The sequence below is a fragment of the Larimichthys crocea genome, chromosome XIII, assembly GCF_000972845.2.
Source record: "Larimichthys crocea isolate SSNF chromosome XIII, L_crocea_2.0, whole genome shotgun sequence".
Classification (NCBI taxonomy): domain Eukaryota; kingdom Metazoa; phylum Chordata; class Actinopteri; family Sciaenidae; genus Larimichthys; species Larimichthys crocea.
The window spans coordinates 10,802,698-10,817,401 of record NC_040023.1 but is presented as its reverse complement, the minus strand read 5'-3'; the positions used below and the strand labels follow the sequence as shown (position 1 = coordinate 10,817,401).

The following is a 14,704-nucleotide window of genomic DNA, read 5'->3' as shown; positions in this document are numbered from 1 at the left end:
TCATAATCTTTCCTCTGCTGTGATATCTGATGGTATTTTTGTCAGACTTAAGCGGTGCTCGTGCTGAATGTTTATGTTGTTGATGGTCTAAGGTAATGATCTGTGTCACACATGTTCCCCCTGCTGGCTTCAGGTTGGAACCAGGCAGAGCTTAATCTGTCTCCTCTGTTCTCGTCCCGGCTTTCTAAATATAAATCTGACAGAAACAAAATTACACACTTGTACTTTTCTGCACTGACAGGATTTGAAAGATTATTCCTCACGAGGAGTCCGACTGTGAGAACAGCTTCTGTCTTCTGTTGCTCTGCATGAGCTTTGTCAGAGAAGATGTCACAGAGAAAACCTGCCTTTTAAAAAAACAACTAATGAGAGACACTGAGGTGCACTATGGGAAGTGTAGGATCCAGGGTATTCAGAGCTGGACTCATAGTGACTAAAAATCATGATATATCGCCCTCTGCTGCAAGCTGCTTTATACTACTACTGCACTATTTCAGAGGGAGATACTGTAAATAGTTAGAATAGTAGAAGTGTCAATCATACCATGACACCATAAAATAAACAGTTTTTGCATAATGAGCAGGCTACTTTGACGTTTAATACTTTAAATACATGTTGCTGATAACACTGACACACTTTTATTTTGTAAGATTTCAATGCAGGACTGTAGAAACATTTTTTATAGTGTGCTATTCCAACGTCTACTTAAAGGTCACCTGTGTAGGATTTAGTGGCATCTAGTGGCGAGGCTGCAGACTGCAACCAACTGCAAACCCGTCAAACCGTGCTGTGTTAGGCCAGGAACCAGGAGGTGACTGTGCTATGAAGACCTGTCACCGAGGAGGGGCCAAACCACCACGAAGGGTCGTCACAGAAACTAGAGCTCATTGAGCTTTTTATAAGAAGCAATGAGTTTTTCAGCTCCTCGATACAACCGTTCCATAAATCCAGCCCTCGCTGTACAGATTACTGTTCGATAAGGGAAAGCCTCCATCTCTGTCTCCACCTTCAAAGTGTCACACTGTGACGTGAAAAGACGCTGAGATACAGAGACACACAGACATGTCTTCTCTGGTTCTACATGAGATACAGAGACACACAGACATGTCTTCTCTGGTTCTTCATGAGATACAGAGACACGCAGACGTGTCTTCTCTGGTTCTTCATGAGATACAGAGACACACAGAGATGTCTTCTCTGGTTCTTCCTCTCTTCGGTGCTGGTCAGGTGTGTCCTTTGGGTGGCAGTAAAACTCTTTCACTTGTCTCCTCCTTCACTGGTTCAGCTGCCATGGTCTGTAACACAATGACAATAATAAGTCTGATAATTACAGCTGAACACGCAAACAGTGGAACTCATTAGAGAGTCAGATCTGAGGACATGACAGAAGCTTTTCACTAAGTGACAAACCGTTCTTCATAAAGACAGTCGACTCGTCAGGATCAGCTCAGAAAAAAACAAGCAGAATAATAATTACAGCAGATTTGTGTCTGCTACTTTCACCCAAGACAAAAAAAGCAGATGAACAAAAATGGATACAATAAAACTAAGTGGTGGGAGATAATTGGGAATCATGGGAGAAAATGTATTATGTAATTCCCCGTCGTCCTCGTCCACCTGTTGCTCAGGATGGACGGCTGGCAACTTTTCCGGAGCTCGCAGGCACAATGCTCGTGAATAAAGTGCGTGTTGGCGTGATCATCGCCATTCTCAGCTCGGGTCCTGGAGAATGTGGCACAGTTGGTGTGGAGGAGAGTTTCCCACCTCCACAGTGTTGTTGTGCAGAGAACAAGCAACTGCAGATTCCCATGTTGTTGGACAGCATGGCAGCTACAGGTCCCTGCAGATCTGTGTTTTTGTGCTTTTCATGTTGGCTTCATACAGAGCGCTGCTTTGTTTGTCACGTACTGAAATACACTGTGGCTGCGTCCTATTCAGGGAAACACAACATGAAATAAGGTGACTGAATGTAACATACAGAGGCTGAAAGTCTAATCAGTCACAGTGTCTTTAAATGTGAAACACTGGCTCACATGTTGGGACTGAAATAAAGCTTCTTCACAGTTCAGATGTGTCTCAGATCCGATGGGGACAGGAGGTGTTGTAACATTTAAGGCTGGACGTGTGATCTCCGTCATTCTTCAGTCTGTTGTCTTAAACTGCAGCTGCCAGAGAAGACAGTGTGGACATCATGTCTTCATGTCATGAGATGTTGTTCATGCTTTGTATGTTTTTAGGCCACGTATGTTTAAATCGGACTACTTTAAAGCCAATAACGCTGGATTGGATAGTAATGATTCAATATTTCATTATTAATTAAATCAAATGTTGAGGAAACTATGAACATTTAACAGACTCATTAAATATCAAGACTTTCCTTTGGTGTCTGGTCTCGCTCTCCTGGGGCTGAACTTTGACTCAGGCTGAGGTAATGATTTTAATTACAAGTGGAAGGAAAAATAACAAATCACAGCCATGATACTGACACGTTACTCAAAGTCAGTCAGATTTCCTGGTTTATTTCCAGCTCTAACCTGGAAAGAACTCTGAGTTCTGGGATTAATGCCACTTGTTTTTGACACTGCAGTCCGGTAAGAGTCGTGTACAGGTCAGTCCAGCGTCTCTGAGGCAGCTTCCAAATGACAGAGTGCCTGTAGCTTCGCCTGGAGGCATTCAAATGTTGCTTCAGAGACTTCCGTTCACTCCATACTGCAGCTCACTTCATTAAAGTGGCACTGCTGCTCTGTAAAAACACAGATCTTCTTCTTTAAGGTTCAGATTTGCACCCGCAAACATGCCTGCGCCTTTAAATCATCTTTATAACACCAACACTGATCTGCACCGTAATAAAATCATGTGAATGTCAGAAATGTTCTTGTGTTTGATGGGCGGGAGGTCTGCTCTGTGACGGGCTAATCCCTTCTCGCCTGCGTAACGAGAAGTGGTGCCAAGAGCACGGATCAAAACCAGACCTCCATCTGTCCGACAGACACAGTTCGTTCTGACGAGAGCGCGGCGACGCATCGCTTTTTACGCACGGCACGGCCGCGGAGTGACACCACGGTCCGAGCTGCTCTCTGTCACGGTGTGACGGTTTAACGGGTAACACGCGGCTCGGTCCAGGTTTTGACTTTTATTAAGATCGATGCAGACTTTCCCCGGACATGCAGACTTTATTCATCTCTCGCTTCGTTCGTGCGTAAAACCTGCTCGGTGCGTCAGGAAGCGACAGAACGACTGAGCCGTTTTCTCTCGGATATTTGAGCTAAAACAAGAAGATGGAGAACTTTACGACGGTTCCAGAGCTCAACAACACTTTGGGGAATTGGACGGACTACAGTATCCAGTACAAAGTCATAAGCAGTTCGCTGCTTTTCCTGATTTGCGCTTTGGGACTCGTTGGCAACGTTATGGTCATCCTGGTGGTGCTCACCACCAAACACATGAGGACTCCAACCAACTGCTACCTGGTGAGTCTGGCTGTGGCTGACCTGATGGTGCTCACAGCCGCTGGGTTACCGTCCATCACGGACAGTATCTTTGGGTCTTGGGTGTTTGGTCACTACGGGTGCCTGTGCATCACCTACTTTCAGTACCTCGGGATCAACGCCTCGTCTTGCTCCATAACAGCGTTCACCATTGAGAGATACATCGCCATCTGTCACCCGATCAAAGCTCAGTTCCTGTGCACCCTGTCCAGAGCAAAGAAGATCATTCTGTTCGTTTGGGCTTTTACTTCTCTTTACTGCGTGATGTGGTTCTACCTGTCAGACATCCAGGAGCTGGTGTACGACAACGACATCACCATCATCACCTGCGGCTACAGGGTCCCCAGGAAGTTTTATCTCCCCATTTACTTCTTTGATTTCGGCGTCTTCTTCGTGTTGCCCCTGCTGCTCTCTGCGGTCCTGTACGGACTCATCGGCAGGATCCTTTTCCTCAACCCGCTGCCCTCCGACCCCAAAGACAAGAAGAGGAAGAACGGACAGAACAACCACAACGTCAACGACAGAACCAGCTGCAAAAACTCCCGCCACTCCAGCTCCACCGCGACCTCCCGCAGACAGGTGCGTGTCCATGTCCACATGTTTGTCCACAAACTGCAGAGACTTAAATTTAGCATTATTTAAGTAGAATATCCTGCACAGGGACTCACGTTCAGGAGTATTCTGTATGTGAACTGGTATACAAACCTCCAGCCTACTCCATGAACCAAATAAGATGAGTAAGGCTGAAAAAAATCAACCACAAGCCCCTAAAATGAGGAAAATAATCAAGATTGTCTCTGCATAAGGCAGTCACACGTTTAATTAAGAACAATAACGCAGCACTGAAGGCTGTGGATGAAAACCTGCTGCATTGCTACATATTCATTACATAAACACTGAATCCTGCAGTAACCTCTTTAAGTTCCTAATTTTACAGAAAAAAACTGAATTAAAAGAAGCAATTAATGATGATAATGATGAAAACAAAGAACATAAATATGTTTTAAAAGGCGATTCACCCAGATTAAAAATAAACGAATGTCCTCCCGGATCCTCGTTAGTCACAAATACATTTTATAATTTTCTATCTGTCGTCCAAACGTGTAGACGGTGTGAGTTTGTTGGTTTGTTCTGAGATCCTGGGAGAGAGCTGCGTCCTCTGGGGCTTTTCTTCCAAGAACAGAAGGTGTTGAATGTCGTGCAGATTGTAAAATCCCCCAAAGGGAAATTAGGATTCGAGATTTTCGGGCTGTATAAATAAAGATTCAGAGCCTAATTTAAAATCTGAACGAAATTGTTCTGTGATGTTACATCACTGTGGTTCAGGTTTGTTTGACCATTAGTGCTTTGTAGCATGTGTGACCCTTTAACCTCTGATGATTCGGACTGTAGATCATCAGCTCTCATGTTTCCCCCCTGCAGGTGACCAAGATGTTGGCCGTGGTGGTGATCCTGTTCGCCACACTCTGGATGCCGTACCGCACTCTCGTGGTGGTCAACTCCTTCCTGGACCAGCCCTACCTGGACAGCTGGTTCCTGCTTTTCTGCCGGATCTGCATCTACCTCAACAGCGCAATCAACCCGGTCATCTACAACGCCATGTCTCAGAAGTTTCGCGCCGCTTTCCGCAAGATCTGCCGCTGTGGGAGGAAAAGCTCAGACAAGCCGGCCACCTACAGCGTGGCCCTCACGTACAGCGCGGTCAAAGACACGTCCATGGTGGAGAGCACCGATCACTTCACAACAGAGCTGGAGGAGCTCACCGTCACCGACGAGCTGCTGTCTGATCAGAAGATGATGTTCCCGGACCCTTGTGTTTACGGGAAGGTGAATTTCAGCGATGCGTGAGACGCTGAGTGTCAATAGAGGGTTAAAGAGTTTGAACATGTTATTTAATGGAGGCTGTTAAGTGGGGATATTGTTTCCTGAGTGCCTGCTGACCTTTTTCCAAGCCAGCCGGCTGTAGATAGAGATGTAAACACAGACGGCCACTGATGCGTAATGACAGTCTTTAAGGCACAAAGCCAAACAACACTTCACCGAGAATGATACTGGACAATGTACGGAAACAAACACGGACAGATAAGCACTCTTTCATTGCACAGCTCTTATCTTATCTCAGACCTACCCACGTAATAAACTGCGCACGAGTCAATAAAACATGAATGTGAACAAAAACACTCTGACAACTCCAGCACAGTCCAGAACAATCTCAGTTCTGATCTTTAAAGCCGCACAGGGCAGCACGGCACAGACGAGGTGACTGTCTGACCCAGTGTGAACTCCAATACCCAGAAATCCTGCAACACGAGAGTGGGCAAACAACACAGCCGGGCTTTAATACCAAAGGAAACCAAAGAGACGACAGCAGCATGTCCGGCTCGAGTCTTTCTGCTTTCATTCATCAGTGAAGTGACTGCACTGTACATAAGACACAGCTTCAACAGACTTTGGGATATAAGACGAGAAAAAGAGATTTTTTTTTCACCCACTCTGTGCAGCTTTTATAATTGCATGCCATCCAGGCCCGGCGGTCCATTAAAGGACACCTGAACCTTCACGGACAAAACAGGCCCTATTTTTATTGTGAAGGACGCGAATACGACCTCGAGCACAATGTGGAGCCTGAGGCAGACTGAGCCGAGTGTGCTCCGGAGGCCGGAGTTAAGCCTTTACAGTGTAAGGTCTCGATTGATATGAAATGTGAAGTGTTGTGAGGATATAACAGTACATAACACACTTTGTAACTTCAATTCGAAAATGTGCCATAATGAAGTTTATGATGTGTTGTTGTAGCTTCCACAGCATCACCCTGCTTCTAATAAGGCATCATTTATTATAAGTTAACTCACTTTATCTACAAGCACAGGCAGGAAATCATTTCACTGCGCTTACAGATCAGTGATAACAAACACAAGAGGGATTCCTGGGAAATGATGCATGTATAATATAATGTTGTGTTACTAACATTGATATCAGTCGTTGAACAGGTGTGTTAATGCCAGAACAGCTGCTGTGAGTCCACATATGGATGTGATATCTCTTAAACTGAAGACAAACATCAGGGTAACTGTATCACAGCAACCGCCGCGAGTCGCCACCGATTGGTTAAATTCACTGCTCTCTGAGCCTGTAACCACACCCACCTGTGATGTCACAGCGTACTGAGTTGAGTTGCATTAATCAATGAGTGTATTATTCCACTCATTAACAAAGAATGTCAAACCTTCATCAGCCAGCTCTCTAATAGTCTGTTAATAAACTTTATCAAATATGCCTTATTAGACGACGGTACCTCCCTCACAGCAGCAGCAGCGCTCAGTGTTTTACAGTGTGAAGTGTATATAGTGCTACAGAGATTTAGAGAATATGAATATGTAGAATATGTTGGTATAGAAGTTCCATCCATCCGTTCGCAGTGAAGTGGATGTTTTGGTCCGTGCTTCGTGTCATGTGATCTGTGGGTTCATCAAACCATCGCCTGGCTCTCGTCTTGCTTCTTAACCGTGAACGCCGTCGGCGAATGTGGCCAGACGGACGCGTGATGTCGAGATATTCTGACGTTTTGTGGCGTTTTCTGCCGGATCAGTGACTGGTTGTGAATTTCTGAACACAGTCGACCACACAGGGTGATATAACTGGGCAGCAGCAGAGGAGGAGGAGGAGGAGGATGAAGCTCTCCCTCTCAGAGTTTCATTCATATCTGTATGTGAGAAATGTCACAGCTAGTTTGTGTTTAATGAATATAGCAGTGCTGTATCGGCCTTGAGTATCAGTAGATTCATGCGCTCGTGTCTGTTCTCTGTGTATTTAAAGTGATTATTTATTGTAACTCTTCTGTTTGTGAAGTGGAAAAGAGAAGTTATCTTTATATTTTTATGCCACACTTGGTTATTTTGTGACGTACACTTTGGAAACAGCCGCCGCCGTCTTGCTTTCTAGAATAACGTGAACCTGTGAGTGTGTTTGATGGCTACATTTTATCTTTCTGTTCCAAATAAAGTTGTTCCTGGAGTTATGTCAATGCACTTTTTCAAGGTGAATCTTTTTTTTGCTCATTTCAACTGTTTCATTTCTGTTAGCTGTTCTTCCTGTTCATAACGACTAACCACCCACACTTAGCAGAGCTGGACTGTAGTCAAAGGACGGGAGGGAGAAGATGGAAAATGACAAATCCAAACGTCCTGAAATGAAAAGTCTTGGGACGATGGTGAAAAACGGGTCAAAGGGTTTGACATTTGCAAAAAATTTTATCGATTTCACCGTCAACAAACCGTGAAATCATTCAGAGAGAAAATCTCTGCAGGTGAGGGCCAAGGCTGAAACCAACATCGAGACCTTTGACCCTTCAGACAGCTCTGCATGTAGAACCCACATGATAAAAGATATTAGTACATAGTTCAGACTCTACGCTGCAAAGACAAAGTCGTTTATCAGCATCCAGAAACGTCCCTCAGGAGTTGGTGGAGACCAAAGCAGAGCTAAAAGGAGCGTGGACATTGGACGTGAATTTGTGAGGTGGCTATAAAAATGCTAATGTCGTTCCATGTCTGTAACTAGGCGACTGTTTTCTAACAAGCGCTTCCATAAAGAACATCAGTCATGTTTGCTTAAAGGAATAATACACTTTTCTATCCATCTACATCCTTACCATAATACCCTTCATTGTAAACACAGCATATGATTTTGGTAGATTTATTTATATATTCCATAGAGACAATAAATCTGGTTCATGTAGTGTTTTGTTGACAGGCAGCTCCTCTGACAGGATGGAAATCAGCTGATGTTTAGTATGGAAATGTGGCTCTCATCCCATCCATCACTTTACATCTGACACAGTCGCCCGTCCCTCGTTTGATTTACCTTAAGAGCGCATGTGAAGGCGTAAACACTGAATTTCTGCCAATAAATGTTAATTCTGTTACCGAGCGTCACGCAGTATCACTCCGCCTGAGAGCCGTTTCAGTTAACTGCTCGTTTACCGCCGTCGCCAGGACTAAGCTGCGTGAGTGGAATTTCAAAAAGGGTCCATACAATTTCTGTGGAGTGTAAAAAATGTTTCGATAAGAGACCCTCAGCCTCCGTCCCTGCTCCACCTCCCCCTGTACGCAGACGCTGCTGTGCTGTCAGCTCCAGATGAGAATGGCTATAAAACACTTAAATAAGACAGACAGTCCTCAGGGAGACGTGAAGCTTCAGCCAGGTCCTGACGTCGGCCTGTCAAACATCCTCAGTCTTAGGTTTCTGTCCGGATGCTCCAACAATAAACAATAACTTTCATTTACTCTCATTCAAAGGGTCAGCTCACTTCATTTCAGGCTTATGTCCTGAGACTTTTAGACGTTACTTCAGATACACCTCAACACAGCAGAGATGGACAGAATTTAGTGACGCTCAAAGGATCGAAATGAACTCAAAGTCTACAGCTAATGGCTCTGTGAGGCTTACCATCTTATCTCAGCATGTTAACATACAACCTATAAACATAGTACAATGCTGTACATACAAAAACACCAAGCTGAGGTTTGCATGGTCAACCAAAGTATCAACGACAAACTAAAACTTTAATCTGGTGACGCCGCTGAGTGAAAAGTCAGAGTCATTAAAGTGTATCCTCTGGGTAACATGAATATCAGTTAATGGTGGGAAAGACTTCAGACCTCAACAACATCATTTATATTAATATATTTAGCAAAATTCACATTAAAAAATTGACCTAACCCAAATTCTTTTGCAGGAATATAATCAGAACTGGAGGAGAAGCTGCTGTCATAATCATCATCAGCTCTACGTGACAAGTCATCCTGACACATCACACCCACCGGGATGCACGTGAAGGGAAGCCAGATGCTTTCCTCTATTCCATCCAAGCAAAACGTTTTTTAAGTGTTGGAATCACCTGCAGTGAAAAACATTCACACTTTGAACCGTTTAGCTCAGAATTTTAAGTGTGTTTGAGGTTTGCTGCGAGCTAACCGCAGGCTACAACAACTAATAAAGTCTCATGTGGTCACGTCTCTGTTCACACACACAAAAGAGAGATCAGATCATATTGTTACCGGTGCCCAATTCTACAGCGTAATTAGGATCCTTCCTCTGAGAACCAGATAGACCTGTACAGAATGATAATCCTTCAGGTTCCTGTGATGTTTCAGTCTGAGAAGGCCACTGTCTAATCTACAGAATGCTCTCAAGTATCATATGAGCTGTTTCTTCACAAGAAAACTGACATCAAGAGGCTGAAAAATGTCTTGTTATGAGGATGAATTGACCCTTTGCAGCCCTCACAGGACACAAACAAGCAGTTGAACCGACACGCAGACAGATGGACAGATGTTTGGATTGACCTGCAGGAAAAATGTTTTCTGGGACTCGGCTCTAACTAAAAGCCCTCACAGCTCCGCTATTGTGCGTCTGCAGTATCGATCAATGCCAGCGTGTTTTCTGAGCACTTGTAACGCCACCTGTAATGATCTGACATCTCTGTGAGGCTGTGCTATTGATCTGCATCCTGAGCGGGGTTGGAAGAAAAAGACAGGCGGTAATGTATGTGACGCACAAACGTGTAAAAAAGAAAAATGAATCATTCACCACAAAAGCTAAGCCATCACTGGGGACACTGTTTATCTCCTGCAGCATATTTCATGTCTGCGACTGTTAACACTTTAAATGAGACAAAAACACATTGCATATTCTTGTAGTTCCCAATCCTTCTTCCTTGGAGACCCCCCACTATTATATAACTTTTATTTTGGAAATATCTTGTGACTAAATTTGGTGCCAAACATTTTAGCACAGTTATGGGTGCACTATGTGCAAGAACATAACTAGTTATCAGGCTAATATTAAAACCAGACTGATTGTTGGTGTATGTGCCAAAAGTATTCTGGATCACCAGGAAGACATCTTCAGCCCCAAGGCTTGGCGAGGAGCAGAGTCAGTGTCATGCCAGAACCGGAGCTGGGCAAGCGGAGACAGATGTGGACGGAGGACAGGAAGCCAACCAAGTGAATCTGGGACTTTTAATGTTGTCGAGCGCTTTGAAAGACAAAGGCTTCTTGTGTTGTTGACCTTGCTTGATGATTGGCTGTTGGCAAAGTTGTCAACTCGCTAGTTTTCTAAATCAGAAAAGCAGCAATTTCTACACAATGTTTCTTTTACCACAATAACCAGCACTACTTAAAAACCCAGCTTCATCAACAAACCATCACTGTTTGACTGACAGATGATTTCTCACAATTGCAGAGCAGAAACACCACAGCAATTATCCATTAGCAACAAGGACAAAGTAAAAAAAATACATTACCACCTAAAACTACGTTCCTGTATGACAGGCTGTCATTAGCAGACAGTCTGTGAGATGCAGGACTCAAACTAGATGAATCACATTAGTGTCCCTCTGGAAGTTAAATAACGGTGCATCGTCGCTGTAACATTAAATAGTCGGAATTTAATCAAGTGTCAAAACAGACAAGGTGCAAAAAGAGGAACTGATGAAGTGAGATAACACGAGAGAAATACGGTACGAGAAAAGAGAAAATGAGGGAGGACGAGTTCAGGTAGACATAAGAAATTTTCTGAATCATTAACTCTGCAACAAGTGTGTTTCAGCACAATAAAAAGAGGCTGTTCTGCAATAATGGGACTGTAATGTTCGTTATGACACCGCGGACAGAGACAAGGGGTGATGTAATTACAGCTCTGCAGCAACGAGAGAGCAGCCTCAGCCTTTATGAATAATTACACATGGACGAAAACGTGGCGAGTCGAGAGAAGTCGCTTTTTTTTGTCTCCAACGATCGTGATGGAAAATTAGAGTTTTTCATAAACAGCTACAGTCAGGAAACAAAGAGCTGGAAAGACCTCGGCCAAAGATTTACACGGTCGTATATTTCAAGGAGAAGGCCGGCAACTTGTCAACGAAGCCCAACGAAACATCAAGACCAACCAATTCATCCTACTAGCAGCTACTGACGCCTGATCAGCTTTGCTATTATATATATACACTGCATATACATATAATTAATCGTCCTTTATTTCGACAAACATGGGCGCTGGAGTTTTTTTTGAGTCCATCACACGTGCACGGCTCTGTTGCCTTAAATACTCAGCATGGCTTCAAATGTGCATTAATCTGGGGATGAAAATAATCCCAGGCAAATCTGGGACCTCTATAGTTATCGATATAGAAACAGCAGCTGCAGCAGGTTGTGTTCGGGATGACAGACGAACACGTGTGAAAGCAACTACTGACCAATCACCACCATCCGCAGAATATCCATGGGTGTATAAGTAAGGCGTAAGATCCTGTGGAGCTCGTTCAGAGTTTCATTCTTTGGGTGCAGGCAATGCCGTGGCCATTGTACATTTGTACACTGACGATATGTATTTTAAAAGCATGGGAACATTGGCAGCATGAATCTGTCAATGAGAGTTAGTTTGTTTTACTGATAAAAATAGATGAATCTTTAAGTTTCTGCCGCTTTCCTTCGCTGACGTAACGCCCGCTGCCCGCGGAGAGACGACCGACATCTTAACATCTAATTACCATCCCTCCATCGAGCGACCCCATCGGGGAGGAGCTCTATTCATTACCAAAGAATGTGCAATCAGCTCAGTAACAATTTTACTTTACGATTCTCCTGCTGCACAAATACGTGGGTTTGTTCACTTTAATCAGTTAATCATTTAAAAAGGTGCCAATTACACCAGCAGAGAAAAGCAGCCTCGCCACGAGGAGCCCAGCTCTAATCACAAACACTTCTTATAGACAGGATGACACAATAACACTCTTATATTCTGATAAAGACACATTTAAACTAAAGCAATGAATGCTTATTGTAATTAGAGTAAAACAACCAGAGCAACAAAGTGGGTTAAATTAATGTTATTATGATTATTAACGTATTTACTCCACCTCGAGTATGTCGCACACATCCTAACCCAGATCCTCTTTGTTATCTCAGGTTATTCAGCTTTGTGTCCACGTGACTTTAACATCCAGCATTCCTGTCTTGATTGAGTTTTGTGCCTTAGCTGTTGACCATGAACCCACAGCTGCCTCCTCTCTGCTGCATTCATCGCCTCGCTGAATTTGACTTCTCTCTTTCTGAAAGATGAAAACAACAACGCTTCCTCCAACGTTACCGCAGTCAGGATCTCACATCAGCATATGAGCAGTTCTTAATCGTCGTCATATGTATTGTTCTGCTGACGACATAAATATCTCTGATTTCTGCAGTGATCTACATTTTTCACTCTGCTGCGTGGAATAAACTGGATGAATGAAACTGACCATGAAAAAAAAACAACTGAACATTCACAAGAAACTCAAAAACAAAACTTCCAAACTATATTCCACTGTGAAATATGCAGTATTACATAAGCAGTATTCAGTACAGACACACTACATACTGGTTTTCAGAATCAGGCCTTGAAACCTTCACATCGCTCACAGCACAGTGTTTTTATTTTATTATTTCTGATGAGCTGGTGTGTTTTATTCTTTGTACAGTTTATTCTTGTGCAGATGCAGTTTTGCACTTCTGTCTTCTTGCTGAACGTTGCTACGTGTTAAATGGTGAAAGGACTCTACTTATACAGTGTTCCTACTTTCCGACCACTCAAAGCGCTTTTACATCACGTATCTCATTCACCCATTTACACACATCCATACACTGAAGGCATTGGTGGCCATTGCTCATCAGTTTGAGGAGCTAACCATTCATACACATCCACACACCGATGGTGCAGCCTTCGGGAGCAATTTGTCCCAAGGACGCTTCGACACGCAGACTGGAGGGGATCGAACCGCAGATCGAGATGCGAGAGCAGTGTCGTGATGCAGTGCATGCAGATCTTAAATGTAAAGAAATGAACTCATCACAGCTCAGACTGCAGTCACTCTGAAAACATGATGCAGGCAGATGATGCTTCCTGCGTTACCTCGGCCGCTGTCAGTTCATCTCTACCTTACACCATAATTAAGAATTGAAATCAGTCTATTAAAGCTGCTTGTCAATTAAACTGAAATGTAATATGTCTCAATTACTTATCATTTGGTTATGATTCGTGCATTAATAATGTTGTATTGAATAACCGAGTGTGCAGCTACACAAATACAAACACTGCTGTGATATGAAATAGGAGCCAGCTGCAGATCGCTGTCGCCTCAAGAAATTAGATTTTTAATTTAAAGCCAGATCAGGTTTCCTGACCGCGCGGCCAATGAAACTCATTCAGAGGCTGATTGGATTCTTTAAAAAAGCACAGCTGCCATCGTGAAAACGCTCTTTTCATAAAGTTCTGACAAAGCAACCTTTTTTAAAAGGTAAACTTCGTGAAGGTTCGGGGAAATGCAGACGGTGAGCAGTAACCATCTTTCATTATCCAATCCCCCGTGGACGGACGGCTTGACAACGTGTTTGTCTGAGTAAAGACAGAGCCCGTCCTCAGAGAGATTAACGGCTCCGACAGGCCGCCTTCAAGTCATCTAGGGATCCTGGTCCAGATAATAAAAACAAGCAGTGCAGTCTAATTTAATCACACACTGATAATTAAATAGTAGATAGTCTTCACAAAATTGCCCAATTGGATTGTTAAGCCCAAAGTGCCTTTGACTCGGACTCACATCAATGCACCGTTGCACTCGGTTGTTTGGAAATTTGAAGCTTGATCAATAAAATTGGTTTGTGCTCCTGTAATTTCAGAATATCTGCAAGCAAACACAGAACATGGAACATGAAAAGACACAGATATGAATTATTCCTCGCCAGAGTCGGAGGTGACGTTGTGTTTAAGCCTCTTTGGATCCCGTCCCTCCCGCTCGTGTCCATCTCGCCTTCCCCTTACGATACAATCAAAGAAAAAAGACGAAGTGCGGCGTCCTTTTCTTTAAAAACAAAAGCCCATTAGTGCCCCTCTTGAATCTTTTCATATTTAGTTGGTCGGCTTCTTAAAAATGGAAAATGTCACAGCTGAACAATCAAAGCAGAAATGTTGTTTTACTGGAAGGACTTCAAAATAAAAATCTGTTTAATGTGAAAAAGTTTAAAGGGTGAACTTTCTTCCATCATCTGGTCCAGGTTTCAAATGCATGAGCCGCCATGGACAGTATTTATAAATATACTCTTAGCTTGTATTTCCATTTCAACATTCACCACTTAAAAAGAAGATCACAGTCGTGATTGAATTTTTTGGTCTCCTGAGATTTTCGG

The 14,704-nt window shown here is 43.5% G+C and overlaps 1 protein-coding gene across 1 annotated transcript; it reads left to right on the top strand.

The window, feature by feature from the left end:
* Positions 1-2,797: 2,797 nt before the first annotated feature.
* On the top strand, positions 2,798-7,508 carry trhrb (thyrotropin-releasing hormone receptor b). The gene is made up of 2 exons (XM_010743716.3): positions 2,798-4,067; positions 4,911-7,508. The coding sequence occupies exons 1-2, from the start codon at positions 3,279-3,281 to the stop codon at positions 5,334-5,336; spliced, it is 1,215 nt and encodes a 404-aa protein (XP_010742018.2). The 5' UTR covers positions 2,798-3,278; the 3' UTR covers positions 5,337-7,508.
* Positions 7,509-14,704: the final 7,196 nt, after the last annotated feature.

Bases quoted from the DNA above. Each gene is read 5' to 3' on its own strand.
- trhrb (XM_010743716.3), top strand. From the start codon at position 3,279: ATGGAGAACTTTACGACGGTTCCAGAGCTCAACAACACTTTGGGGAAT. The intron at 4,068-4,910 runs GTGCGTGTCCAT...TCCCCCCTGCAG, and splicing joins CCGCGACCTCCCGCAGACAG to GTGACCAAGATGTTGGCCGT.